A 26639-nucleotide genomic window follows, 5' to 3' on the forward strand; every position below is an offset into this window, starting at 1 on the left:
AGATCACCCCAAGCACCAGAGAACATCATGAATCCAGCTTTTACTGGATTTGCTACAAATGGCCCATGGACAATGCTGTATCTTAGAGCCGAAAGGTCCTTTCGGGGTCTGCCAGTCCGTTTCCAGCTCCACTTTCTCCACAGCATCGGTGCGCATGGTCAGGGATAACAGCGCCGAGGGCCCTAATTGTCCAGAGGGAGACTTGGTGGCTTTATTTCAAACATAAAACAGGATGGCGAGTTTCCCGTTACAGATCCATAGTGAGCAGTGTCCTTGGAGACTTGACCGTGATTCACTAATGCCTAAATGTGTTCTGAAATGCTCATGTGCTGGTCTGGTGCTCGGATTAGTATTGATCTGCTTTTCCCTTACAGAGGACAGTGCACTCTCACCAGGAATTTGCAACCTCAAAGGGAAGGAGGAAGACTATGGGTTTTAACATCCCTTAGCTCTGCTGTAAGAGAGGTTTTGGGAAGCACATACTCCACCGCAGGGCAGAGGGAAGGACTCTTTCCCATCACCTCACCGTATCACTGTAGTTCCGATTTTAAACTTGAATATTTCCAAGGGTTTTAACACCTCTGCCAAAATCTGCTGTGCAGCACTAGATGGATCCCAGGAGAAGGGGAAAGCAACACAGACACACTTCAGAATTCTCGGAAAGCACACACACCTGGAAACAGGGCCCAAGGAACTATTTCACCACACAGAGCACCCCACAGGGACAGTCGTGGGTGACAGTGGAACCCCAGGAGAATGACGGTGTCTCTCATAAGCTGTGCATGAAGCTTGGAATTGTGAAGGCAGACGATGGTCATGATCTGCTTATGACCCATCATAAGTGCCTATGTTATTCCAGACCCTTTATAGAGAGGACATGATCACTTACCTGATAACTGTCCTTCTCTCTCTCCCTCCCCTCCTCTCCAACTCCCTTCTCTTCTCCTCCCCTTCTCTAATATGTCATTAGCTTTCACACCACAAAAGGCTGGATCACCTGGGTCCCTCCCAACAGGCCTTGCTCCAGCTGCCTCCCAACTGGCCCAGGGGAACAGAACACCTGAGTCATTCTTCGCTCGGGTCCTGAGCCCACCCCCATGGCCGTGCACCATCTTCGGCCCAGGAGACCACTTTCCAGGTGGTTTTTTCTTATAGGTGGAAACATCCAGAAGCCAACAGCTGGGTGATAATGTGCTTACTGCTTCCCACTACCCCACCCTCTGGGGCTTGTTCAACCCTGAAAATAAGTCTCAGTGAAGGAGGCACGCCACCCCATTTAATATATGCTTAAAGAGCTGAGATAATTTGTCTGTGCTGAAATAGCCAGTAGATGGGGAAGTGAGACTCGACCTGAGTATGACAGACTGTGAGCCTGGCGCTCTCCTCATCGTGCTCCACGGCTAGAAAAACTGAAGAGTTCGAGACGCTGCCCATGGACACGTCTCTACACATAGGATTATATATAATATATATTTTTGTATATATTTTGTCTATTTATATTTATTTATATGTATAATTTTATAATTTGTGTATAAATAATTTTTAATTTTTAAAGTATTTCTAAAAAATAAATAGAATGTGTGTGTGTATATATATATAGAGAGAGAGAGAGAGAAATGCATTTATATATATACACGCTTTGACATTTTATTTCAAACCGTTTTGACACCTCCCTCCCTCCAACAGACTTTTCCCCCTCAATGTACCCGTCAGGCACCGCGCCCGGTGATCAGAGCTCAGAGCACCCCACAGCCCCTCAGAGGGGGCGGGCAGCCGCGGCCACACTTACCTTGAACGATACAGGCACCCAGACAGGCCGCATCTGAAAAGGAGCAGAGCAGTCGACCATGGAAAATATCTCTTTTAATCTGCAGATACAAAAGATACCTGCAACACAAAACGAGCGAGAGTCACCCTAAGTCTCGGCTGAGGCCTGGAAGAAGTGGAAGGATTGTTCATGCTCTGTCCACCTGCGCGCTGCCAGAACCACACCGGCCCCACGGAGGGCAAGCAGATGAAACCGAGGGGCCCTCGGGATTCAGGAAATCTGACATGACTGTGACCGAGGGCGGCTGGCCCTTCTTAAAGAGACATGAGGACAGAGGAAAGCCACAGGGCCCAGCAGCCACGGGTCCTGGAAGGAACGCCCACGCAGTGACAACCCCACCTCCCCCCAATACAGGTGGCCCACACTCTGTGTGAAATGGAGAGTCCGCGAATGGACTCGACCGGTATCCAGAGAGGAGTCTCAGGGGCAGACCGACTCACGTTAATCAATCTCAAAAGGACTTGGTTATGAGGCCAGAAAGCCAATTTGTTCACAACTAGATGTGTCCTCTGGTTAGTGCCCTGTCCCCCTCTCCAGGGACGGCGAACTCAGGAGCCACAGAGCCAGGCGAACCTGATCATGAGTGAAATGGGCCGAGCGAAGGGGTCCGGGGGGCAGAATGGAGAGCGCGGGCTCCCGTGAAGGGTCAGCTGGCCACGCAGCGCCAGCCCAGGGTCACAGCGCAGAGAAACAGGCCAAGCACAGCCCGCTTTTCCAGAAAATCAGAGACTGGATTTAGAGGGAAAATCCTTTGAATTTTAAATGTTGCAACCAATTCTGTTTTTAAAAAACACTATAGTGCCAAACAAAAAATACACACAGGCCCAATTCAGCCAGGGGAAAGGGGCACAGGCGGGTTTGCTACCCCTGGCTCGGGCTCACCTGGTCACCGCCCCTTTCATTCTCCGGGCTGATCAGGCCCTCTTCAGATTTACTCCATCTCTTAGCCAAGTTGATTCTTTCCTCCAAGGCTCACGCCTGGGGTCTACTGCTTCTGACTAAAGTGACTCTGCAGGTAAGGTGTGTGCAGATTCTTTGTTTAGTTTCCTTTAATTCTCAGAGACCAATCTTTTTTTTTATTCCTGGTTCTTGGAGCCAGGTGGGGGCAGCACTCAACTGGTCCCAGTTATCGATTCCAGTGCTCCAGTGATCTGCTCTTGACTCAGTCTCTGAGGAGCCATGTGCACAGCCCCATTCAGACAGCGTGACCAAGGTGCTGAGATCACAGGTGCTGTCGGCCCAAGGGCACTGGAGCTCCCCAACGCTGGGCGCTGGATCATCTAAAGCATACTGGATGCACTGAAGTATTAGGGGCTCACTGCTGTGTCCACTTGATGAATCTCTATCCCACACCTGCTTTACGTTGTATACTGGGCTCTGGGCACTGGGGATCCTGCAGAGGCTCAACTGACAGGCACTCTTTGTCCCTGACTTTGTATGAATTGTTTGCAGGGGATAAAGGCAGTCCCTAAGAAATGTCTTACGCAGAGTCTGGTACACAAGAGAAACAGCATTACACTTGGTAGGTAAGGACCCTGTAGAGCTCCCTACGTGAGAGCCTCGCACGCCTCAGTGAGCACATGAACTACCCAGAGATCCTTCGAGAATGTGGAATCTGATTCAGGAGATTGGGGTGGGGCATCGGAGTCCATATCTCTAATAACTCTTTCTAATGGTGAGGCTGTGCTGCAGGCCCATGGTCCACACTTTGAGTACCTAGGTTCCAAACCAGTGGTTCTCCACGCTGACTGCACATTAGAACCACCTGGGGGAGCTTTTCAAAAAAATACCAAGCTGTGGACCCTGCCCCCAAATCCAGTTAAATTGGAATCTGGGTCCTCACAAAAACACGTACACAAATTTTCATAATACTAAAAAGTAGAAAAATCCAAATGCCCATCAACTGATGAATGGGTAAAATAAAGTGGAATATCCACACAGTGGAATAGTATTCAGCCGTAAAGAGGATGAAGTATGGATCCACTCACACAGCATGGATGGGCCTTAAAAACAGTACGCTAAGTGGAAAGAAGCCAGACATAAAAGGCCACATATTATAGGATTCTATTTGCATGAGATGTCCAGAATGGAGAAATCTAGACAGACTGAGTAGATTAATGGCTGCCGGGGAGGGGGGGTGAGAAGGAGGGGAAACAGGGAATGACTGGATGGGGACTGGCTGATAGAAACATTCTGGGATTAGATGGTGGCACAACTTTGGGAATACACGAAACCCACTGAGGTGTGCACTGTAGCATCTGCCAAAAGAAGCTAATACTTTTGAAAATCAACTTTCTTAGAGTAGTTCTCAAATTCTGACATGCTCTAAAATTACCTGGAAGGCTCGTGAAAGTTCCGATTGCTGAGCCCTGTCCCAGGTCTGGAACCGGGGCCAGGTTCCCAGGTGCTGCTGGTCTGGAGACCTCAGTTCGTGGCCCTTGGCCATAGACCATTCAGATGACCAAGGTCACCCAAATAGGATCCAATCTTTCCTTTTCTAAAGACTACAAACGTCCAGGCCAAATGAAGTTTTTTGTCTACTTGTTAAATGTTACACATTGAACAAGAAGCATTCCTTTCCATTTTTGATGAGTTTAGTAGTGAAAAATAGTTTCAAATAGCTATGTACTAATGAATGAGAGGTTTGGATTCTCATCTCATATCTCTGAAATTAAGTTTGACGGAAGCTTCCAGAGAAAGGAAAATCTGCTTTCATAACATCCAAGCTTGGGTCCTTGGGATCAGTGATCTCTAGAGATAATCATGGATTACTGTGCATTCGACATAATCCACTGAGCCTTAGAAATAGCTTCAGGTTCAGATACTCATTTTTTAATATAATAGCCACGAAAAAATAATAATAATGCATCTCCTTTTAGTATCACTCCTGTATGAAAAGATTAAGCAACAAAAGCATAAGAGGATCTGGGGCATACATTCTGGTGCCACCATTAACAATACTCCTTCTCTATCTAACATGAATTTAAAGATGGTGCTTACTTAAAAACAAAACGAAACAAAAATACTTTGATTACATTCAATTGTATCCAACATTTATAAAAGCCCTAGAGATCCAAAGAATTTTAAGAGGACTGTGTGAATGGAGAGATAAATGAAGGATAAAAAGTGATCTCAAATATCCTTTTTTATGAGTATTTGTTGTTTCACTCTTTCCCATCTGCCTTTTCCCCAATGTTTCTTTACCTCTAAGCAAGGTCATGAATGTGATCTTAAGTTCTCATGTAGCAAATTCTTCTTAAACTTTATATTAACCTTACAACAAAATAACAAGTTATCAAAAGAAAAATGAAACTTTTTAGAATGCAACTTTTTTTAAATTTAAATTCAATTAGCCAGCATATAGTACATCATTAGTTTTTGATGTAGTGTTCAATGATTCATTAGTTGCGTATAACACCCAGTGCTCATCACATCATGTGCCCTCCTTAATGCCCATTACCCTGTTACCCCATCCCCCCACCCACCTCCCTTTCCACAATCCTCAGTTTATTTCCCAGAGTCAAGAGTCTCTCATGGTTTGTCCCCCTCTCTGATTTTAAGATAGGGTTTAAACCGTAAGTACCGGGGGCATTCCACAGTTTCTAGATTCGTTTTGAATTCCAAGGATTGTTTTGACTAAGAAAAGCCCATTTCTGTCTGTGCAAGGACAGAGCATTGTCTTAATTTCCTTTGGAGACATAAAAATGTTCACAACCTTCCACTATTCATACCTCCGCTATTCAGTCAAATGCAGGGAAATGCTAGCAAATCCAATTGAGAAGAATTGGACTGGAGTTATTAACTAACACTTCGTATTCTTCTACTTTCAAATGGGACTTTTCTCAACAACAAAAGATCCATCCTTAACTTGCATCGTGACACATACTCAATTTTTATCCTCCAGACAAGATTATAAAGAAAACAAATGACAAAAGTGAACTGTTTTGACATCTGACTAAATAATGCCCGGCATCAGTATTTGATTTAATCTTTCTAATTACATTATCGGCACCCAGAGGGCAGGACAAACATGGTTGTTTTTTTGTTTGTTTGGGTTTTTTTTTTTTTTTTTTTTTTTTTGGTAGTTCATGCAGCCCCTGACACATATCACGTGATTCCACTTATATGAAATGTCCAGAATAGGCAAAATAAATGAGCAGCTGACTCCTTTATGATGGTACAGGGGTCCTTTTTGGTGATGAGAAAATGTTTCGGAATGAGATATCGGTGATGGTTACCCAACAATATGAATGTACTTAACGACACTGAATTGTACACTTGGAAGTGGTGAAATCAGTTTATGTTACGTGAATTTATCTTAATATTTTTAAAAAGCAGGTCAGATTGCAAAATGCCCACCACCACTTATAATGTCCATTATTTATGTGTCCCTCGTTTCCACCTGCCCCCATCCCTAAGCACAGACCTCACTAATGGCTGTGTGCAAATTAATAATAGAGAATGGCACCATCTGCTCCCTTACAAGTCACCTCGGTGCCACGGTGGTCAAGCTTTACTGAAGACTCGGGAATAAGGAGAAAGCAAAATATCCAATAACCCAATGCATCACCTTGCATCTCTGCTGCATTCGGACCTATGCTGATTATTTCAAGACATGATTGTGCACAGTGATTTCTGTCACCTAATCAGAGTCTCGTCAAGAACCAAGCATTATCGCCTTCCTGGGACCCTACTCAGCTGCACTGGCTGGGGCTGTTCTCAAAGCCAAAACCCCAGGAGGAGGACTGAATACGGCCCCAGCCCAGGAAGATCAGAAGGGAGGAGACGGGAGAATTGGAAAATTCCGCGTCAGCCTGAGAAGAGCCTACAAGTGGAGGGAAAACAGCCCCATGGTCGACCATTCAGCAAGAGGAATGTGGGGTGACAAACAGTTAGTGCTACCCAGCGATCTTTTCCCTTCCAGAACAGCTCAGATCCAAAAGATTGTCCCTAGGGGCTGCACTAGCTATGAATTTGCCTGTACCCTAAAGACAGTCATCTATTTATTTTTAGCACCCCACTGTCAGATGTTTTCAGAGAATACCTCCTCCTTATAACCACCACTTTTTTTGTGTGCAGTTAATTACACTCCCAATGACAACTGTTTGAAAAATCCCAAGGCAATTAAGTGCGAGAGAAACATTCCAAGCCAAAATGCCAAACTGAGTATCTGCTTCATTGAGACATTCTGCTCTAGACAGGAGGCACATCTAGCCTGGTAGGACTTGGAGGCCCTGGCTGGTTAAAGGTGCAGGTTAAACATACAAACAAACGAAAAATACCTTGTGAGCTCTTCTTTAATCTTCAAGGGTTCATGTGGGTAGAATTTCACTCTAAAGCACATGGTGTATGGTGGATGAGCTGAAACATCATAAAGAAAAGGCATGAGAAAAGCAGCAAAAGACCATGGACTCCAACACACACAGGAAAGTCAGCCGTGAAGTTGCAGCCTAGCTTGGGGGTGGGGGCAGGGGAAAAGGTGATTTTTCTGGAGGAAGCAGATCTTACGCCCAAGAAAACAAAGCCACAGTGACAATTAAACTCAAAGAAAATGCTTGACAGGACGCCCAAAGCAAATGCGGGACACGAGCAACCTAGTCAGTTAGCACAACTTTCCACATCACATTCTCGCCAGGTCATAGCTTCAAACAACATTTTTTTCTTCCGATTCTTCCCGCCCACTTGTGACAGATAAATTGCCCACTCAGGTCTGGGCCTAGTGAGATATTTTTCAGACTGTGAGGTGGAAAAATGTCACTGCACATGACTAGTTTTCCCAAAACGATGGTGCCTTTGAACTAAAATCGCAATTTTAAAATGGAGTCAGCCATGTACAGATCCTACTTTGTATATTTTTAGTATTATTTTAGTATTATTTATGAGGCAATCACTATGAAAACAAACACTTTTATAACTTCCTGATTTGTATGAATCAAGACAGCACTGCGCAGACTGAAGTTCTCATTGAGGTTCATGATTCTAGAATGTTCTAAGTGCATTAAATATCTGGAACTCATGGACCAGCTAAGTGGATTCTACAGGACTTGTGAGACCCTTAATTATAAAAACAGTGTTGACTTACAATATTAATATAATAAATGCACACAAGAGCAGGAAGATACATTCAAATTTCAATTCGCATATAAAATGAACACCTTAAAATGAAAGAAATACGGTGGTTAGCGTTATTATTTCTATGGATCTTACATACCCGCTTGTGTTTTGCCTTTGTATCAGTACGGCTACTTGGGATCAACTCCAAGTCTACGTCCAAATGCAAATATGAAACAGGATCCTATTCCTGCCCAAATCCTCTTTCATAATAAGGAGGGGTTAAATCCCCAGCCATCTCATAATGCCTGGGGCTATTCTGTATGTAGACAAATTCTTTATGTGGAAAGAACTATCAGCATTAAATATGAATGCATAATGAGTATAATTTAATATGGAAAACAGTTCTTAAAAATAATTTGAAAGAAAGCATCCAAATCACAGGAAAACACAAGCATCTTTCTGGCCATCTCAGCAGAGAAAAACCGATTATATACATACTCCCCCACACACAGATGTCAGAACTCTTTCCATTCAATGCCCTACTTCCCCACCAGGAACTAGCAAATTTTTTAACTGAGTTGGATGCTCCTAACCCAAACCTGTGTTCCCTAGATTTAAGGAAACATTTTTTCCTGGAGCACTAGGAGAAAATCAAACGCCATCTATACAGCAAAGAACAAAGAAAAAATAGCAGTGATTCTCAAGTCATTCCTCTTTCATGATATCTAGAATTTCAGTTTTGACTCAAAATATTTACTCTTTACACATTCGCAGATTTCTTTTAATTTGTTTAGGTCACCACCACCTTTAAAGGATTAAACCTGATGTTTTTTTTTTTTTTATTATGAAATCTCTGGATTGTCCTTAGTAGAAAGGTTGAGACAGTTTTCATAAGAGAAGAACAACAGAGTAAAAAATGGAAATAACATAAAAAAGGAATTTTTCTTTCTCTTCTTTCTTTTATTAGTCTTCAAAATTAATACATGTTTCAGCACAGCCAATGAAGATGATTGATAATAGTAGACAGATGGAAAGATAGTGGATGGATACAGATGGATAGATGGATGGACAAATAACAGGTGGATAGACAGACAGATGGATAGACAGATGAAGGGATAAACCATCCCCTTTCACTTTCCTTCACTTTGTCTCTATTCCTGCCCCTCTGTCCCTTGAGTCCCACCCACCTTACCCCAAACTCTCCCACCACCGTCAACAACTTCATCTATATTCTTCCACCCTTTCTGCCAAACTCACACAAATATATGCCAATATGATTACATATGTGAGGGATTTTTTTTATTATAATTTATTCTCACAAAATGAGATCACACTACATATGTTTCTCTTGCTTTTCTCACTTTATTCTATATTCTGCTCATCCCTCTGGGACAATAGTCATAGATCTAACTCATTGTCATTACTAACTGCATTATAATTTATATTATGGATACAGCAGAATGTATTCCACTATTCTCTTTTAATTATCATTCAGATTGTTTCCACATTTCTGCAATACAATTTTATTTATATATAGCCTTGTGCACATGTCATTAAATATTTGTATTTTTACTTCTATAATACAAACTTCCAAGATTTGAATTTTGGGGTCAATGGGTATGGGCAAATGTTTTAAAGGGAGCTGAAAAATTAGGGAGGGTGTGGGGGTCCCATGAGTGGGGCCGCCAGTGCGTGGGGAGCAGGGCCATGGAGGAGCTATGGGGGGTCCTGAGCAGCCAGGATGACGAGGAGTAGGGCTGACTGCGCAGGTCCTGGCTGCCTCTTCCCTCAGGTTCAACACCAGGCTGAAGTGGTTGGTCATCTGCTTCGTGTGCGGCATTTTCCTCTCTATCCTCGGGACTGGATTGCTGGGGCTTCCTGGTGACATGAAGCTTTCTGCAGTGTTTTATACATTTGGAAATCTCGCTGTGTTAGCCGGTACATGCTTTATAATGGGACCCATGAGGCAACCGAAGAAAACGTTTGAAACGATAAGATTACTTGCAACAATTATGATGCTTTTGCATTTCATATTTACCTTGCGTGCTGCTCTTTGGTGGCACAAGAAGGAACTGGGCTTGTTATTCTGCAAACTGCAGTTCTCGTCCATGACCTGGTTCAGCCTGTCATACGTCCCGTATGCAAGGGACACAGTAATTAAATGCTGTTCTTCTCTCTTACGTTGAAAACCAAAAACTCTTTGAAAAGAGCATTGTAAAGTCTATGTTCTGTTTTTGGCGAAGTATGCTTTTCCTGATGGAATAATTACTCCCCAAACAACTGTCGCGACAGGTTAAGACCATTTTATGTACTGGTGGGAATGGCATGCTTAATTAAACTGGTAAAGACTTAAAAAAAAAAAAATAAAAACCAAAGGGAGCTGAAAAACAAAAAGCCCCACTGAAGACAAATTGGGGAAAGAAGGATCACAGATGATGATCCCCAACTAGAGCTGTCATTTGCTCTTCCTCCTGGTCAGCCTATCTGCTTACTCTGCCCTAGGCTGGCTTCAATAGGTATCTGAGCTCCTTGGCTATAAGTCAGGACTCCCATTCTGCCTAAGGAATCAGGCGCTGAGACAGGCAGCTCCCTGGGCAGCCATCTTTGAACACGCCTTACCCGCCTTCTACCCACACATCCTCATTCTAAGCCCAGAGGCTCCAGAATGGTCTCATGCTTCTCCCATATGCAAAGCCCTTCCATCACTTGAAGGAAGCTCTTAAGCAGCGCTTACAGTCCTTCTGAGTCTTCTCTATAATAAACATCCTCCATCCTGTCGACTGCTCCTCATCCAAACCCGTTTTGAGTGCCTTCATTCTGGGTATATTCTGGTCTCTGTTTCCTCAAGCCCAGGGCCCCAGGGGTTGCCACATCCATTCGGGTGAGGAGATCGTCACCAGCCTCAGTTTGGACATAACTGTTGCTCCCCCTCAAGAGCCTCATCTCAATGTTAATTCACTCTGAGTTTATAATAGACCAACGCTCTTAATCCTTTTCATATATGCTGTTGCTAAGTTACACAGAAAGTCACATCTGACCTCTCTTTCCATTTTTCTAGGATGTGATCATGGGAGAAATTAATACAAGGTGTTAGGGGTACACTCACCACTAGACCCATTATCAGAGAAGAGAGGAGAGCAGGCAGCAGAAAAAAACTTAGAGACACTTCAAGTCCGAAATTTTCTATCCCATTTTCTTTTACCATCATATATACCCCTACTATGTCTCTCATATTGACCCAGCATCATTGACCCCATGTCACCAATAAAAGAGTTTCCCTGTAAGTTAAAAGGAGCACGTGATTTTGAGACTGTGAACCACGTGCAGCACCAGGGACCCATGCTGACAAGAAGCTCAACCTCATTGCCCAAGCCTGAAGAGGCCAATGTGGCAGTAGGCTCCTCCTTGAGAAACTCTCTTAAGGTTCTGGATGCAAAATTATATGACAAAGTAAATAGTAAAAGTAAAGTTAAGGAATGCTTCTTGACAGGGTTGGAACAGTCTGAAAAGATAAATAATTCCCCCCAAAAAAGTGTTGATCTAGTTATGGATGACAAGGTTTATGAGAGTATGGAGCCATGCATCTGATTCAATGTTTTCTCCCCAGAGCTAATTATTGATGAAAGATGGACTCTGTCTAGCTGAATGAATGATTAACCCCAAGCTTTGAGGCAGATGTCAAAGAGAAAGGCCATGCCCTGCCATCACATTCATTCCATCAAAACACTGGTCTAGAAGGTCCATGGTCTGAATGATTACGGCAATTCCTATGATTTAGATTTTTGAAAACCTCTGGTCCTATATCTTCAATTTCTGCCCTTCAACACCTAGAACAAATTCAGGGACTCTGGAGTTGGTTAGAATCGCTATTTCTAGAGGGAGTATTAATTCAATCAACAAATACTTATTGCGTACCTAGGAGATATTAGCTGTAAGTTTAGATGGACAAATAATAGTAGCCATAAAAAGATAAAAATTATGTCTTCATGGAAGACACATTCTAGTGGAATAAACAGGTATAAAATCAAAATTAATAAATGAAATATATAGGACATTAGAAGGTCATAAATGCTCAGTCAAGAATAGAGCAGAGAGGGGGGCGTCTGGGTGGCTCAGTCGTTTAAGCATCTGCCTTCGGCTCAGGCCATGGTCCCAGGGTCCTGGGATCGAGTCCCACATCGGGCTCTCTGCTCAGCAGGAAGCCTGCTTCTCCCTCTCCCACTCCCCCTGCTCATGTTCCCTCTCTCATGGTCTCTGTCAAATAAATAAAATCTTAAAAAAAAAAAAAAAGAATAAAGCAGAAAGGATTTAAGGGGTGAAAATAAACCCACCTCCACCTCTCTTCCCTTTTCTCCTCCCCACTATAACCAAATTCATGCAAGTAAGGTGCAATTCTCTTTACTACCTTCTAGAAAACCAAACGAGGGAAAAATATAATTTAAAATTTTAAGTCATTAAATAAGAGAAGAGGGGAAAAAGTCACCCCCAAATATATTGGCACTGGTTTGGGATCAAAAGCCCAGCTTTGGAGCACTGGCATGCACCCATACCAACTGGGTGACTGCTGAAAAAGTGAAACAGGTAACCAAAGGGTTAATGGGACTCCTAAGTGCAACTGTAACTTTTTACCCAAATCTGCTTGTTCTCCGAACACAGCCTGCAGCCAGGTTTGCACAGATGACATTCCTAGACACCATGATAACAAAACATTGATTTAGTTGTTTTGCAGAGATTCAAGGCTTCACTAAGAAACCGGCCAGAACCGGTCAGGACCACTGGCCATCTCTTCGAGCATGTGTGTGAGTCCACTGGATGAACTTTTGACAAAGAACAGCCTAAAACTCAACCCTCAGATCATACTAAGGATGCCAATGACAATGCAGAGCCACACAGGTGCAGAGAACAAGTACAACCCTCCCCTACTTATTATCTGATTCTGAAGTCATGTAGCTCCTCTCCCCTATACCCAGATCCTTTTTTCTTTGCCTTTAAGTATCCCTGAGTTTCCCCGCTTTGGGGGGCAGATTTGCAGCTTGCCCTCCTGTCTCCTTGCTTGGCTGCCTCTTGAATCAACCCTCTCCTTGCTGCATATCTGATGTCTCAGTGATTGGCTTTGCTGTGCACTGGGCAAGCGAACTTGGATTTATATACAAAAGGAGCCTTCCCAGGGCCAGCCTGGCAGCTGGCTGGGACATGTGGGAAATCCCCTTGTGGAGATGAGCCCATCCGCTTCTCCAAGAGACTAGGGGTCTCTGCCATTCCAACTGCAGGTCTTCTTATTCTTAAGCTACAGGGGAAAGAGATGAAGTAAAGGAGTTTACTCTTGTCTGTGCCAACCATCTGGCGCACACTCAGTAGCTGGAAACATCTGATGAAGGAGCTACCTATGGAAAAGGAAACACCGGGCGTGGACCCCAGCCCTGCACCGGGACCCTAGACCACAGTGTCATCGGGAACAGCCACTGTGTGTCTTTACTAGACCGAGGAGCATGGTCACCCCATGGGGGAAGACACTAGCCCATTTCTACTGTGGTGCTAAGGCCCTGGCATCAATGATAGGGGCCCATGGGGTGGTGGCAACCCCAAATCCCCAGGGGATGAGTCCCCAGATTTGGAGGGGACTTCCAACAGTGACCTCAAACAAGCCACCTAAATTCTGTTTCCTGCTTGGAAGAGGGGCCAGCACCAGGGGCTGCATCTACCTTCCACAGGTATTGGGACAGGCTCTTGGCAAGTGCACATGGCACATGGCCTAAATCCGAGCTTTTGTCTTGGTGGGATGTTTATCCTACTCCTGCTGGAATAAGAGAAGGAGATGGAGAAGACTGAATTGAACTCAGCTGAAAAACATTTACTCAGCCATGTAAGTGCTAAGAACAAGAATACCACTGAGGAGCAGAGGAGGGCAAAAAAGGCAAAAATCCACTTTAAAAATGCCTAGAGCCTGTCACTGTGCTGAGAACAGCAAGGCCCCTCTTGCAGACGTCCATTACCTGCCACATGAGGGCTGGGGAGGCCAAGCCTCTCCACAGGGCAGCTCAGTGGCCCCTTTTTGCATCAGCAGATCCTGGGGCATTATCATTTTGGTAGTTGGTTAGCACTGAGAATATGGGGAGAGGGACAGCCATTTACAAAGCAGAGACAGATTTTCTCATCTCTACTTTGAGATCTTGCCCAGAAACGGGGTTGGGGACATGCAATGATTCACTGAGCAGGGTCCTGGGTGAAAACAAAGAAGAGGACTTTCTATTTCTAACCAACGACCATCCTCAAACCTTTGTAAACAAACAAATAGAGGGCATTTTTTGGGGGGCGGGGGGAGAGTTTGAGAGCGAAAGATCACTTAGCAGCCTTTCATAAAAGGCAGGAGTCTTCCTCTAATCATTGTATAGAGCTATAGGAAAACAAAAAACATAACTTTAGGAATATACATGTAAACACCTGATCTTTATCATATACACTCCAGCTGACAGCTACAAAAAATCCCCCCAAACTCCTTTATTTTTTTTTTTTTTAAGATTTTAGGGCACCTGGGTGGTTCAGTTGGTTAAGCGTCTGCCTTCGGCTCAGGTCATGATCCCAGGGTCCTGGGATCAAGCCTCACATCAGGCTCCCTGCTCAGTGGGGAGCCTGCTTCTCCCTCTCCCTCTGCAGCTCCCCCTCCTTGTGCTCTGTCAAATAAATAAGATCTTTAAGAAAAGATCTTATTTATTTGACAGAGAGAGAGAGCATGTATGTGAGCAGGGTTGGAGGGGCAGAGAGAATATCTGAAGCTGTGAGCGCAGAGCCCAACGCGGGGCCATGGGGCTTGATCCCATAACCAGAGATCATGACCTGAGCCTTACCCAAGACAGAACTAACTCAGCCACCCAGGCGCCCCTCCCTAAATTCCTTTAAGCTGCAGTTGAAGCTTAGAGCCAATGCCTCCAGCAGATGAGAGGGCAAGGTCTATACCTGGACTACGGCTCTCCTGTGCCTCCCTCCTCTAGGAGTCCATTGGGGGAACAATGTTCCATTGTCAGATTTTAAGACTCTGGAGAAACACAGCAAAGGGTTTGTTGATGCCAGCAAGACTTCTAGAACCCTGCAAATATGAGGTTTGTTTTCCAAGGGGCCCCAAGCAGTCATCAGGGCTCCTGGCCTTTATAGCACGACTGATACCTTTTTTTATTCCTAACCAAATGAACAGTCCCTCCCATGTCTTTCAGGGAGGGGGCGGGGGCTTCACAGTGAGAACCAAGGGGCACACCCCACTCCGTTGTGCATGCAACATGTGTGACATGGATGTTTTTCATCGGTGCTGCTTTTTCCAGGACGAACGCGCTCGGGAGCACAAACTCTGCACATGCGCAAAATGACACTTGAGTACCAAAAGGGCAGCTCATTACTCACTCATTCAACAAACTATAACTCTTGGGATATGTTTTAACGAGCCAGCCGGAGAACTGCTCTCTTAAGGACTGCTCTATTCTCGTTGGAAACGATTATGATCATTCAGCGACAACTGTTACTATCATCATCATTGGGAGTGATAATCGCTCCGTCACTCTTCTACTGAAAGGACAACCAGCAGCCTCTAAGAGGCTACTGGCACCGTGTTGTCTCTACTTCCAAAGCAGAGAGGGTGGTTTTTTTTTCATTGTATTTAATTCATCTTCCTCCTGTTATAGTTCTCTTGGGTTGGAAGCATACACATAGGCTCACCCACACACGCATGCACTGAGAACTTCATAGGGGATCCTGGATCGTGCAGAATCTGCCTCACAAACACGTTCTTGGAATCCTCTGGCTGTCTGTGCTGTTCAGGAGAAGCTCTAATAAGGACTTTGAGGTCCGACACTTCTAACCTCAAGTTCAGCGTTTGGACAAATTGCTATGACCAAACTGAAAACTCTCAGCTTCCATTACCTCCCTGTAAAATGGGGATAATAATGGAACCAATCGCCTAGAGTAGAGATCAGCGAACTATCTCTGTAAGGGACCAGAGAGTAAATACTTTCAACTATGCAGGCCTCAAGGTCTCTGTCTCAACTACTACACTTAGCTGGTGTAGTGCAAAAGCAACCACAGACAAGACATAGACCAATGGGCATGGCTGTGTTCCAACAGGACACAGAAATCTTATTTCATATCATCTGCACACCTCACAAAGTCTTGTCTTTTGCTTTTTTTCTTCCTCCTATCCATTTAAAAGTAGGATACCTACTTCTAGCCTATAGGCCATACAAAAACAGATAGATGGCCAGCTGCTTTTGGCCCAGGGGCCCCATAGTTCACTGACCCCTGATATAGAGCCAATGATGAAGATGAAATGAGTTAATGACATAAAGCACCCAGCAGACTGCCTGAAACCTAAGTACTCAACCCATAGGAGTTGTTCCTACTCTAGAAGGCAAAAAAGAAACTGATGGGGATGAGGGAGAGCTCTTCGACTTGACCTAGCCCTATATAAGCAGACCTCAGAGATATTGTGGATTCGCTTCTAGACCACCACAATAAAGCATATATCTCAATAAAGCAAGTCAAATGAATTTTTTGGTTTCCCACTTTGCTCCCTGAGCGTAGGGTACAATGACCTGAGAATTTTAGCCAAAAAAAAGAAAGTTAGCAAAAGTACATGAAACTGAGGACAGGAGATCCAGGTGCCTGCTTGCTGCAAATGCACCCTCAGGAGTCATGTTGGTAGGTGTGACTCAACTAGTAATAATGATAATTATAACAGCCAAATTTAATTGCTTATGTAACTTCATCCTAAGACTTTATACTATAAAATTGCATCCAAAAATGAGGCATTATAAAGGTTTTCCAACCAAAGGGAAACATGAATAAACTACCCACTTGACCCATGTTTGAATCACCTCCAGTGCTCATACACCACGCATGGAATCTCTTGGTCCATTGCGGTTATCATTCAGACATTTAGACTACCAACACAACCTGTAGTTTTGAATCATGTGGTCCATCATGAAACAACATGGATGCTCCTGAAGGGAGCCCCTGGAAGTGCACCCCAACTACATATAGGAGATGCTCTCTCCCTTCCGTTTTCTTCAATATCCCATCACACTCCTTCCAACCAGGAAGAGTGTTGGGTCCTCCCTGAAGCCCAAGAACCCACCATAGTACCCAATCAAAATGACATCAGTGTTGCCACCAACCATAAGGAAAAGGGTAAAAAGTATAAAGCTGGGGCTTATCAGTGCATGCCATTTAAAATTGCACCCCATAAAGTTCAGGGTTTTTTGGTCATTACCTATTGTTACCATTATTTTTTTCCATATTGGAAAAACAAAAAGAATGCAACATGGAAACCACTTATAGACCTGAACTGCATGGACTTTCTGATACAAGGTTTAAACATGGAAATTTTCGATGAAACAGTTGTACCTGGAAGAAAGAGAGATGCCTTGCCAAACCTACTGAGTTATCGCTAGAGTAATAGAAGGTGGCTTCCAAAGCTGGAAAGAAGCAATGGAATGAGGCAAACTAGAAAGAATAAAACCAGCCAAAACTAAACCACAACAGTTGGGGACTTACAGTTACTTGATCTATGCAATGGGCTTTGGTCAGTTGTGTGTTTTGATTTGTTTTTAAAGAACGTGGCAGTTAGGGGCACCTAGGTGGCTCAGTCGTTAAGCGTCTGCCTTCGGCTCAGGTTATGATCCCAGGGTCCTGGGATCGAGCCCCACATCGGGCTCCCTGCTCCGCGGGAGGCCTGCTTCTCCCTCTCCCACTCCCCCTGCTTGTGTTCCCTCTCTCGCTGTGTCTCTATCAAATAAATAAAATCTTTAAAAAAAAATAAAAAATAAAAATAAAGAACATGGCAGTTAAACTTCTTTTACCTACTCCCTAAAAGGAGCATTTTGATTCTAGTCCACTAGCATCGATTGGGAACAGATTACATGCATAGCCCTGTCTTAAGCCATGGACCAGGGGGAAAAATCTTCCAAACTAAACACTGGAGATAGGACTAGACAAGTATATGAATGAGGTCAATGGGACAGGTTGCCCCAAGAGGTCAGAGATGGGGTTCCTATCACTATGGGGGCTTGGAGAAGTAAAATGCATAAAGTTTTACTATCAAAACACAAACACTGAATCATGGAACACTACATCAAAAACTAATGATATACTGTATGGTGACTAACGTAACATAATAAAATAAAAAAAAATCTGTTTCCCTTAAAAAAAAAAAAAATGATCAAGTTCCACAAAAAAAGAACACATACACAAAGCGAAGAAATGAGCCACAAAGCAAAGACATGAAGGTAACCAAAAGAATAAACAGAAATATTCAAAGATGTGGGAGGTCTGAGTGGAGGTCACTTGATGCAGTGGGCTGGGTAGTGTTCCCTGGAAATTCCTGCCCACCTAGAACATCAGAATGTAACCCTATTTGGAAATAAGGTCTTTGCAGATGTGATTAACAAAGTCATACTGGGTTAGGGTGAGCCCTAAAGCCAATAACTGGTATCTTTATAAGAGAAAGAAGAGACTTGGACACAGACACAGAGAAACACAGGGAGGTGATGATGTGAAGATGAAGACAAGGATCGGAGTGATATAGCTACGGGCCAAGGAAGGAACGCCAAGGACAGCCAGCAACCACCAAGAGCTGGAAGAGGCAAGGAAGGATTCTCCACTAGAGCCTTCGAGGGGTGTGGGGGTGGGGAGCATGGCCCTGCTGATACCTTGCATTCAAGGTCTAGTCTAGTCTCCACAACTGCGAGAGAAAAGATTTCTGTTGTTTAAGCCCCCCAGCATGGGTAGTTTTGTTATGGCGGCCTTTGAGGAAACTAATCCCTCAACAAGAAGAGTCCTTGGAAGAACAAAAGCAGTGGAAGGCAGGCATCCTAACTGGCCTCATGAATAGGTATGGGACCTGTGGCTTTTCTCCTTCTGTTCCTTACACCGGAGCAAAAGCCAGGTTCCTGGTATGCTCCCCGTATGCTATAGAAGATAGGTTCTCCATTGATGAAATTATTCAGCAGCAAGGGGACTGTTCATTAGATTAGCTTCAAGCGGTGCTGGAAAGCAAAGGAATGCCACATAAACACGTTTCACAAATAGCACCATCAGAGACAGAAATTACGTGCCACCTCAGGCTTCCAGGCGGAGCCATCAGAACTTTAGGGAGGGAGTGCTACAGACGCCAGCCAGCAACTTGACTCAACGGTACTCTATGGCTGAGTTGCACCATGTATTATGCAGAAGCTGGGTCCTCTCCACCCTGATTTACAAGCCGAAGCCATCTTCAAGCACCCCTGTCCCTTCAGGGTGCTTGGCAGCATCAGTGTCTGATAAATAGAGCAAGAAGGTGATCTTAACTACCCTGCTGGGCTAATCAGGTACCAGCCAGGATTAAGCAGAAAACCTCTCTGGAAGTGGGTCTTCTTTCATCTAGGTCTGTATTTTTATAGTACATTCTTAATGTATAATGCACTTTGATTTCTCCCTTCCTCTCTCCCCTACTTTCCCTCTCCCTCTCTTTCTCAGTTTTGACATAAATCTTTCTCTCCTGGGGCGCCTGAGTGGCTCAGTCGGTTAAGCGTCTGCCTGCGGCTCAGGTCATGATCTCAGGGTCCTGGGATCGAGTCCCGCATCGGGCTACCTGCTCTGTGGGGAGCCTGCTTCTCCTCTGCCTCTCTCTCTCTCTCTCTGTCTCTCATGAATAAATAAAATCTTTTAAAAAAAAGCTTTCTCTCCTTTTGTTTTCTCTTTATTACCAAGTGATCTAGGAAAATATTCTCATGTGAAAGATCTGAGTAAAATATGATTACATAATAAAATATAACCATATAATATAATAAATGTAACATGTGTCCTCACCTCCTTCTACCCTACTCTCTTCCCCTGAGGTAACCAGTTAGTACACATCTTTGCCTCCTCTGCACTTACATGTTCATCTACAATAATCTATTTTCATATATATGGATCATCTGATATGTGAAACTTTTACTTGCTTTAACTCCAAGATATATCTAAAATCTTTCAGTGTCAATACTATAGCTCTGCCTTGTTCCTTTTAATGACTGTATGTATCCCACATAATTTATTTAGCCTTGCCAGAATTATAGGCTTTTTATTTCTTCCAATTCTCAGTGTTATAAGCAATCCTGCAATATATACCTTGCATAATATAAACCTGTGCTTGGATAAATTTCATTTTTTTTCATTTCTTTTTAATTTTATTATGTTATGTTAATCACCATATATTACATCATTAGTTTTTGTGTTATACGCAAACAATGAATCATGGAACATTCACTTTCACTTTTAAACTAAATACATGCTATGCCATATAACACAATTTTTTAAAAAGGAAGTATTGTGAAACTTACAATTACAAATATCCATGTACTGGTTCTTAGTCTCTTTCATTATTAATAAACCAGGCCCTTAGAATTATTTGTCTTGACAAAAAAAAGCAAATGCAATTGATCCCTTAAAATCCCCTGATTTGAGTGTCAGCTAATAACATATGAAATTTCAGGTGAAGACAATAATAGCACAAATTGTGTGCAAACCCTAGAACACTTTGTGGAGAAATAAGTTATTTCAAAATTAATAATAATACCTCATGCAATAAGAATGTTTTCTTGAACAGTAAAAAAAAATAGTTAAAAAAAGATTTATCATTAAATAAGACATCTTAACTTTTTATGTTATATATATATCTATAATATGTAGATATATGTGTACATATATATGTAAATATATGTAGATATATATGTATATATATGTAGAATACCAGTCCCAATAACAAATGAACTGCCCCTTATGAAAAAATCTTGCATTTGTCAATTATATTTCATAGCGCAAAAAGTCTATATTTCCGTATTTTAGTTGATATGCTTTATGGAAATAAAGCAGCACTCAATTCTACAATCAATGTAAACTTTGAAGTGTTTTCCTAAATTAAGTTTTATTCACAAAAATATTTCCAATAATAGTTTAGGGTAATTCAAGGATATTTGGAAAAATGGCTGCAGAGATATATTATTATAAATAATCTATAAATGTCTGTCACTTTTATGTCAGAATAATGTATGAAAGAACAAACTAAGAATAGGACTGACTTGTAGGTGAAACCAGACCTACGAGAAATCAGGATGGGGTTTCTAGTAATCCAGTAATAGAGCTCGTAGGAAATATTTCAGGCAAATCTCTATTGTCCATTCTTAATATGTCCACCTTTACACATTCACCAAAGTTCTTCATTCAAATTTACTGATAGCACCTACCGCCCTTGGCTTAATCATTTGCACTGATAGGAAAAATATTTTATTAACCATTTATTAATCAGGCCTTATATGTAAATACTTACATTGCTGACATTTCTTTTCTCCCCCTAACATTTCTTGTTGTCTGTCTATTCTTACTTAGATTGCGAACATAAAATTATTTTAAAAATATTTTTGTTTTTGAAACTTTAAGGGGCTTTGGAGACCATCAAAACCTCATAATATCCAAAAGAGAAAAAAAAAAAGGTGTTTTTTTTTTTAAAGATTTGTTTATTTATTTTAGAGAGAGAGAGAGAGAGCAGGAGCACAAGCAAAGGGAGGGGCAGAGGGAGAGGGAGAGAGAGAATCTCAAGTAGGATTCAGCCCCAGCATGAGCCAGACATGGGGCTCAATCTCACAACCCTGAGATCATGACTTGAGCAGAAACCAAGACCTATGTCTGTCTCTTAATCGACTGAGCCACCACACGTGCCCCGAAAAAAAAGTGTTTTGCCCAACTTTCACACAAATAAACTGCAACTAGGAGCCCTTTGACAGTGAAACACCCGAGCTCCTCTTGTTGTTAAACTGTATCTCCTAAGGGCCTATAACATGGTTCATGGCTTTGGTCCCATATATGTTTACAGAGCACAAGTGAATTAAGTAATGAAGAAGGAAGGAAAAAAGAAATGGAAGAAGGAAAGGGAGAAAAAACGAAAGGAGGGAAGGAAGGAGGGAAGCAGGGAAGGACGGAAGAATGGGTTGAGAAAATATAAAAGATAATACCAAAAGGAATCTGATAAATTATAAGAATGAGGTCAGGATGGGAAAAACGGACCATTTTCTACCTCATTCCAATTCAGATATGGCTAAATCTTCATTTTTACCTGGATTACACAGATATACTTAATTTTATGTGTATGTATGTACATATTTTTTTTCCATTCAGTACGTGCCCTCTTTAATACCCATCACCAGGCTAACCCGTCCCCCCACCCCCATCCCCTCTAGAATCCTCAGTTTGTTTCTCAGAGTCCATAGTCTCTCATGGTTCGTCTCCCTCTCTGGTTCCCCCCCCCCTTCATTTTTCCCTTCCTACTATCTTCTTTTTCTTAAATTTCACTTTCAATAGATTCATAGAGATGAGCTTGTTGGATCGAGAGACATAGGCCTTTTTTTAAAACACATCTACACTTTTACTTCTGATTTATACTTTAAGTTTCCTAGACACTTTCTCTGAATTCACCAATCTCATAAATTCTGATGTTGAATATTGTTAATCATTCTAAACTAACCCATGAAGCATATAATTGCACAATGCAAAATTAAAATTCAAAATCTCATATATAAAGTAGGTTATTCTATATGGAGAAAAAGTTAAAACTAATAAGATGAGTCCAAATGAGCGATGGCTGATAACTTTAGAGAGAATTTAAATTCAACAACAAAAATGTAATCATATCATCTCAAACATAAGTTTTATATTACCTTCCAGCTACTTTTTTGAGCACTTCAACAAAAATTCAAGAACTAAAAAGAATCCAAAGGTTAAATTACCATCCTTTTTTTACCGTTCTTCAATTATACCCAGCAGATTGTCTGTCCTTAGCATGTGAAGGGACACAGGCATTTTTAATTTAGAAAGACAAATTTCCCTCCCAAATGGCTTTACCAGTTTATAATGCCCCCACCAGAGATATTACTCTCATCCTCATCAATTGGATATTATCAGTATTAACCATTTTCTCATGTAACAAAACACCTTGTTTTAATTTACATTTTCCTTATTACTAATGATACTGAGCATCTGTTTATGAGTTTACTGGCCATTTATTTTTATTCCTTCTAAGGGTCTTTTCATATTTTTTATTGAGTTGTTTAGCTTTGGGTTTATACCATCACACTTTATGTAGTCTGCATATTTAGTACTTGTTACATATTTGGCAAATGTTCTTCCATTATTTACTTTGTATTTTAAGTTATTTATAATTTGTTTTATACTCATTCATTCAACAAATATTTACTAAAAATCTACTCTGTGCAGTGAGCAAACCAAATATTCTGGTACATGAGTTTAATTTTTGCACAAACTTGTCAGCATTTTGTTACTTCTGTTTATATTTTCCTTAGGAAGCCCTGTTTGACTCCATAATTATAAAAAATAGTCCTAAATTTGTACCTAAAACTTCTATAGGCTATTAAATATATTGGGCTTTTGAATTCATTTGGAATTAACTGCAAATATGCTGTGAGGTAGGTCTTTAGTTATTTTTTCTTTTTCCAAGTGGAAAGAAAATCCAAAAAATCATGCCTTGAGTAATCTTTCTATCTCAGATATGAAATACAATCTTTATCATAACCATATACTCACAAATAATGGGTCAATTTGAGATTGGGTGTTTTCTGTTCTGTTTCTTTTCCTATTCCTGTGTCTATCTTAATTACTATATGTGTCTATTACAAGGACTCAATTATTATAGCTCACATGCCTTGATTTGCTACTTAATAAAACAAGGACCCTACCCTATCATTGTTCTTTTTCACATATTTATTGGCTGTTCTGGAGCATTTTCTTTTGCAAATGAGCCTTAGAATCAGTTTGTTAAATGCCATAAAGAATCTCACTGACATTTTTATTTGAAAATTATTTGAATGTATATATTAATTTGTAAAGAATTGACTTTAACAATATTAAATGGAAACATAAGAAGTCTCCATTTATTGAACTCTTTTAAATCTACAGTAACTACTATGAAGGGATAGAATATGACTCTAAAAATGAAAAATAAAAATGTTTTTTAAAAAAGGGATTGATAAGATGTTAGTTGAAAAAGGGAAAAAGAAAAATTCAAAAAAAAAAAAAAGACAGTTAAAAAAAAAATTAACTTTGAAAGACTATTGAATCATGGTAAAGAAGCCATGGATTCTATGTGCAGTATTCCCCTAGCGCTGGAGTTCTGCCGTTCTCATTGATCGGTAAACTTGGTCTTGGCTGGCTGTTCTCGCTGATCTTCTGGGGGAGGGGCCTGTTGCCGTGGTTTCCAAAAGTCTTTGCCAGAGGCGGAATTGCCCCGCCCTTGCCCGGTCCGGGCTAAATAATCTACTCGGGTTTGCTCTCGGGAGCTTTTGTCTCCACAGTATAATTTCACAGTTTTGCACATTTCTTGTTATATTTGAGAAATTTGTTTTTACTTGTTATTCCTATTGTAGGTGATAGCCCTTTCTTCCATTACATTTCAGAAATAGTTGCTGCTTGCGTATAAGTATCGTTTTAGGATATTAATCTTGCATCCAAGGATAAAAGCCATTATTAACTGTGAGTAAGAGGTGGCGAAGGAAGGCAAGTAGAGAGCTTGGAGAGACCCAGAGAGGACAAAACCACATTTAAAATGCTATCTGCAGCTATGAGAGGGCATCCAGCACCCCTCAACACCCTAGCTTGGCTGAACAGAGTGAGGCATACAAGCAAGACAAAGAAATCCCAGAATAGTTTGGGGAAGTGTTCTGTTAGGACTTTGGAGAACACAGAAGAAATGGCCCCACACTGTGTTTAAGCAGAGAAGGAGCCTTACTTAGGGTACATAAGTGTTCCCAAGGCTGAAGCAGGGCACAGAAGAGGCTGAGCAGCGCTGAGAGCCAACGAGAGAAAGACGCCTAGAATGGGGACCACCAGGGGGCGCAGTCTGTGGACCTGCAGGGCAAGACCAGGAGCAGAGGTCCCAGCAGCACGGGCCAGTGCATACTGAAAGGGCAAGTGGGACCAGTGACATCCAGAGAGGATACAGTGCAGAAAGACGTCAGCAACCAAAAGCCAAATCACCTAAGACAGGTCAGGGGAAGACCCAGAGGACCGGGCACGAGAGAGACATCATCTTTGCTGCCATGATGGTACAGAAGCATCCCCTGCCTCAAGAGGCCATTCCCGGAATGGAGAAGGAGGAAAAGCTCTTGGTGTGGGAAGAATACCCCAGCATATAAGTATGCACTTTCAAGTGTTCATGTTTAAACAATGAATTCACTGAGTAATTTCCTGAAAGAGATCAAATTCTTTCTTTTTTTTTTTAAAGATTTTATTTATTTATTTGAGAGAGAGAGAGAGAGAGAAACAGCATGAGAGGGGATAGGGTCAGAGGGAGAAGCAGGCTCCCTGCCGAGCCAGGAGCCCGATGTGGGACTCGATCCCAGGACTCCGGGATCATGACCTGAGCTGAAGGCAGTCGCTTAACCAACTGAGCCACCCAGGCGCCCGAGAGATCAAATTCTAAACTGGTAGATCTTGAGTTACCCTGAAGGGCCAAGATTGAACTTTGTTGCCCCCAGAGGAAAGAAGCTCACAGAAAACTGAATTCAGTCATGGGGAAATAATGTCACATTTATGCACATCTGAGTCATAATGTGCAACATTTTTAAACCTCTTCACGCTAATACAGTTTGTGTGGTTACACAGATCCTGCAAGACATGAAAGTTTTGTTCTTTTGATGTGTGTCACTACATGTAGACACACTGAGCTACATCCCACAGTTAGGGAACAAGGCTAAAAGCTATACGTTGTAAGTGCAAACCCTCACTATTCCTACATGGAAAACAAAGACTCTGAAAATCTAATATCCAACATATGCACTTCATTTAACACTTCGTTCGCAGAAAACCTACTATCTGAATACTCTGAAAAGGAAAAGATCAAAGCTCCGTCCACATTTGTGCCTATAGACATGCAATGATGGAACAGGGAAATGGGGAAGATATTCCCCTCAACACTGCCCAAATCATGTAGCCTACCTGCATTTTAACCTAGTCGACAAGGAATGGTAAGAAGTTTGATTTGAAGGTTCCAATTCCAGCAAGTATTGATTAATCACACCCCACCCACCTCTCCCACTGTAGCCTAAGGAAAATATTGCATGACATTTAAGAACCAAAGTCAAAGACCCATTTACTATAAATAAGCTTCCTGGGAAATTGTCTGAACATTTTAAAACACAAACAAAAATTTCGAAACTTAGTAGCTAAGGGATAAAAGCTAGGTAGGTATCAGCAATTTTTTAAAGACTCTTTCATTTAGTTATCTTAGAATCTCAAACAGATTCCCCACTGAGTAAGAAGCCCCACATGGGCTCAAGCCCAGGACCTCAAGATTATGACCTGAGCAGAAATCAAGAGTCAGATGCTTAATCTGAGTTAGCTACGCAGGTGTTCCAGCAATTTTTTTTTCAGACATGCTAATTCATTCTTATCCTTCATATTATCCTTCATATCATTCTATATAGAGCTTCTCAATACCTCTGTCCTCCTATTTCTTCTTGGATGCTTGTTCCGATTTTATTCCAGCTGTACCCCAACAGACTGACCTCTTTGGACATCGCATGTCCACTGCTGCTCCTGTTTTCACCTCATACAACTTTCCTGTCAACTTCCTGCAACAGCCATGGCTCCCAGCAGCCATGGGCATCAGCCTTCCCCAGAACAACATGGCTGTCTTTCCTGCACTGATCAGACAGAGTTTGTTCCAGAGAGATGGGGGAGGGAAGGAAGA

The 26639-nt window shown here is 42.1% G+C and overlaps 1 protein-coding gene and 1 pseudogene across 3 annotated transcripts in view; one reads left to right on the forward strand and one right to left on the reverse strand.

The window, feature by feature from the left end:
- FRMD3 (FERM domain containing 3) overlaps positions 1-26639 on the reverse strand; it is a 293007-nt gene that overhangs the window by 102615 nt on the left and 163753 nt on the right. For 2 of the 3 annotated variants that reach the window (XM_032392982.1, XM_032392981.1), the window contains exons 4-5: positions 7111-7189; positions 1790-1887 (exon numbers count right to left, since the gene is read on the reverse strand). In XM_032392982.1, the coding sequence (XP_032248873.1) occupies positions 1790-1887; positions 7111-7189 (177 nt within the window). The remainder of the gene's footprint in view (positions 1-1789; positions 1888-7110; positions 7190-26639) is intronic. The other variant, XM_032392984.1, reaches the window with a different exon arrangement.
- Positions 9590-12043, forward strand: LOC116624790 (annotated as a pseudogene).

This window comes from Phoca vitulina, unplaced genomic scaffold, assembly GCF_004348235.1.
Source record: "Phoca vitulina isolate PV1807 unplaced genomic scaffold, GSC_HSeal_1.0 scaffold70, whole genome shotgun sequence".
Taxonomy (NCBI): Eukaryota; Metazoa; Chordata; class Mammalia; order Carnivora; family Phocidae; genus Phoca; species Phoca vitulina.